General features: G+C 35.4%; 1 protein-coding gene across 1 annotated transcript; it reads left to right on the top strand.

The window, feature by feature from the left end:
- The first annotated feature begins 240 nt into the window (after positions 1 to 240).
- LOC129889690 (protein RGF1 INDUCIBLE TRANSCRIPTION FACTOR 1) lies at positions 241 to 2,504 on the top strand. Its single transcript, XM_055965100.1, has 4 exons — positions 241 to 465; positions 552 to 749; positions 1,260 to 1,475; positions 1,792 to 2,504. The coding sequence occupies exons 1-4, from the start codon at positions 463 to 465 to the stop codon at positions 2,056 to 2,058; spliced, it is 684 nt and encodes a 227-aa protein (XP_055821075.1). The 5' UTR covers positions 241 to 462; the 3' UTR covers positions 2,059 to 2,504.
- The last annotated feature ends 842 nt before the right edge of the window (positions 2,505 to 3,346 follow it).

Raw genomic sequence — 3,346 nt, 5'->3', positions numbered from 1 at the left:
TAAAAAGAATAATAAATAAATAAAAGTATATTTATGACAAGACCCTAAAACAAGAATATGTAAAACAATGAAAATGAAAGGGGAAATTAAAAAGAAAAGAAAGAGGTCGGTTCCTTACACCCAACGTATCTCTAGGTTTTGCCTCGGAACTAGGTTCGGACTTTGTTTATGTATGACCTTTTAAAGGATAAGAACGACCCCCCACCCTCGCTTACCCCCCACCCCCACCCCCACCCCCACCCCCTATCTTTTTTTTTTTTACAAGTACCCCTCATATTTCTCTCACACCGCCTCCAATTCCTATATTTTCCAAATCAAATTTCTTTCTCTTACAGTCACTAATACACAAAGCGTTACTACTCTCAAGAAATACAAACAGTTATATTTTTTCTTCTTTCAAAGCTGGCGATCGATAATCAAGAAACCACTGTCCGTGAATTCAAGCCTAAGAACAGGCGAATCATGGTATAGTTTTTTTTTATTTACTTTAAGAATGTCGATTGATGTTTGTGTTTGGGGTTTTTGTTGATTGTGTTTTAATTGTATGTTAGGGAGCTGGAGGACCTGATGAGGAAGATAATAGGTGGCCACCATGGTTGAAGCCATTGTTGAAGGAACGTTTCTTTGTTCAATGCAAGTTACATGCTGATTCTCACAAGAGTGAATGCAATATGTACTGTTTGGATTGTATGGATGGTGCTCTTTGTTCTCTTTGTTTATCTCATCACAAAGACCATCGTGCCATTCAGGTTCGTTTGTATTCTCTGTATTTGATGATTGAGATTCTTCGTACTTCAGTTGATTAGCTATCTGAATTTTTATTTGGTAGATAAGGTTTTGATTTCCTATCCATTTCCAATTTCCCCTTCTCCTGCCTCCAATTTATTCTATTTTTAATAAAAAAAGATGATTCTTTTCACTTGCAATTTCAATTTTCATTTTCATGGGTTTCCGTCATTTTTCGTCAAATACAGAGAAATGGAACCACAGAAAATGCATTGTTTTGAAGCAGCACCCATTCATTTTCAATTTCATTATTCTGGGGTTTCTGCCATTTTTTGTCAATTACAGAGCTTCTTTTTTTTCTTTTTTTTAAATTTTTTTTATCTCCTTTACCCTTTTTCTCTAATGGAATAACAAAAAATTGCACTGATTTAAAGAACCCCTTTTGATTAAAATTTTGTATATGGTTATTCTTTGATGTTTTCACCGTTGACTTGGAGATTGACTGATTGAATGTGGGTTGCTCTGTTTAACAGATAAGGAGGTCATCATACCATGATGTGATAAGGGTGAATGAAATACAGAAATATTTGGACATCACTTCAGTTCAGACCTACATTATCAACAGTGCAAAGGTTGTTTTCTTGAATGAGAGACCACAGCCTAGGCCAGGCAAAGGTGTCACTAATACTTGTGAAGTTTGTGAAAGGAGCCTTCTTGATTCCTTCAGATTCTGCTCTCTTGGTTGCAAGGTACTAATTACACACTTCTGTTCAAAAAATTTCTTGCATTTATTTCGATTTCTAATGGTCATGTCAATAAAATAGCTGGTCAGTTGCTGTAATTGGCCTTTTGACAAAAATGTGAAGCAATTGGTGTTAAGGAAATTCCACTGACATTACTGGTCCATTATAGGGGACAAAGTTTGTCATCATCAACAGATTTTTGGGGAAATGGAACACAAAATAAAAAAGATTCAACATTTTGGTATTTTGAGATTGGGAATTCTGAATCTTGATTGTTAGCAATTCTAGAAGTAATTAATTTGTAATTGTTGATTATTTACAGATTGTTGGGACTTCAAAGAACTTTGTGAAGAGGCCAAAACAATCACCGGAGAAGAAGAGGTCGTCGCTGGCGGCAGCATCAGTCTATGACTCGGAGGATTCTTACAGCAGCAGCAGCTATGGCCGGCAGAACAGTCCAAATAACAAGGTCCACCAAAGTTTCAGTCCGTCAACGCCGCCTCCAACTTCTGTTAATTACAGAACAGCCAAGCGAAGAAAGGGAATTCCACATCGAGCCCCAATGGGAGGACTAGTTATAGGATATTAAGTTTTAAAAAATCCAAAAATCCAAGTCCTTCATTTGCTCCTAATTAATACATCAGCCTTAGTAAATCAGAAATGCAGCACAGCTCATCCAAACAACCCCTGAAAACACTAGTGCTTTCTCTCGAAAAGGCCAGTGTTTACTTTATTGTGTATATACTTTTAGCTACTATAGTATATGATGGGAAAAGTTGGGAGGGGTGGAAGTTGAAATAAGAAAATGTGAAGGGACTAATAGTAGGTTCAATGTTAGTTGGGCTTTGAAAATAAGCTATATATTATATTATATAGTAATGATGAAATATCAAGATACAGTGACAAGGCTTTTTAGAGTGGTTATACATAAGTTTTGTTTGTTTGTTTTTTCCTCCTCCTGTAATCAAAAAATGTAAATATAATGTTCTCTCTTATAGTTTGGAATATTTTAACAAATGTCTATCCTTCTTGTTTCTAGCATCATTTTGAATACTACCTGTGTGTGTACAAATAAATTAAAACGTACAGAATCTCTTCAATTTTGAGCTTGCTAATGCTGGTAACTTTTGAGGTAGTAAACTGCCATTTGGTGTGTCACAAAGTGGGCCCAGGCTAAAGGGAACATAATGCTACGTGGAAGTAGATGATTGGATGAGAGATGCTAGGTGTCTTGATTTTTGGACATCCTGGGTGTAGGGTGTAGCCGCCCCCACGGGGGTTGGTTTCTTGGTGGAGGGGTTTTCCTGTTTGTTAAGTGGAGCTAGGGTTGATTGATGGCCGTTGGATTAAATGGTTGATTTGACGGTCGTGATTCTGCAATGACGTTCATTCAGTATGAGTTTTTTGACTAATATAATTCCTGATTCGGGCTTGGAAAAAAATAGCGGGCCGGGCTCTGTCATGGCTACTATTAAAATGTCTTTTCCAATTGTGCCCCTTTTAACTTTTTATTTAAATAAGAAGAATATCGTGGAAGAAAAACGAGATGCGGTTTTGGGGACCCCATGGGTCTCTGATTAAAATGGCAAGTGGCAATTTGTTGAAAATAACTCTTTGGTTTGTTTGATATTTTTAATTCATACGAAACAAATTGCAAAAAATATTCTCTGTCAATTATTTATACGTACAAGTAATTTGGCTAAATGTGAGGCATTGTTTAATTTTATTTTTAGTATTGATATTATTGTTCTCTTGTTATCTACATTGTATTTTAAGCATGATTTTTAAATTACTGTATTTACTTAGCATACTTGTTTTTTATATGTTTTATTTGAGCAAATAATTTATAAAAAATAGTTTTTATCTTTTATAAAATA

The sequence above is a fragment of the Solanum dulcamara genome, chromosome 5 (genome assembly GCF_947179165.1).
Source record: "Solanum dulcamara chromosome 5, daSolDulc1.2, whole genome shotgun sequence".
In the NCBI taxonomy this organism is placed as follows: Eukaryota; Viridiplantae; Streptophyta; class Magnoliopsida; order Solanales; family Solanaceae; genus Solanum; species Solanum dulcamara.
The sequence above is the reverse complement of the archived record's forward strand: the minus strand, read 5'-3'. Positions and strand labels throughout refer to the sequence as shown.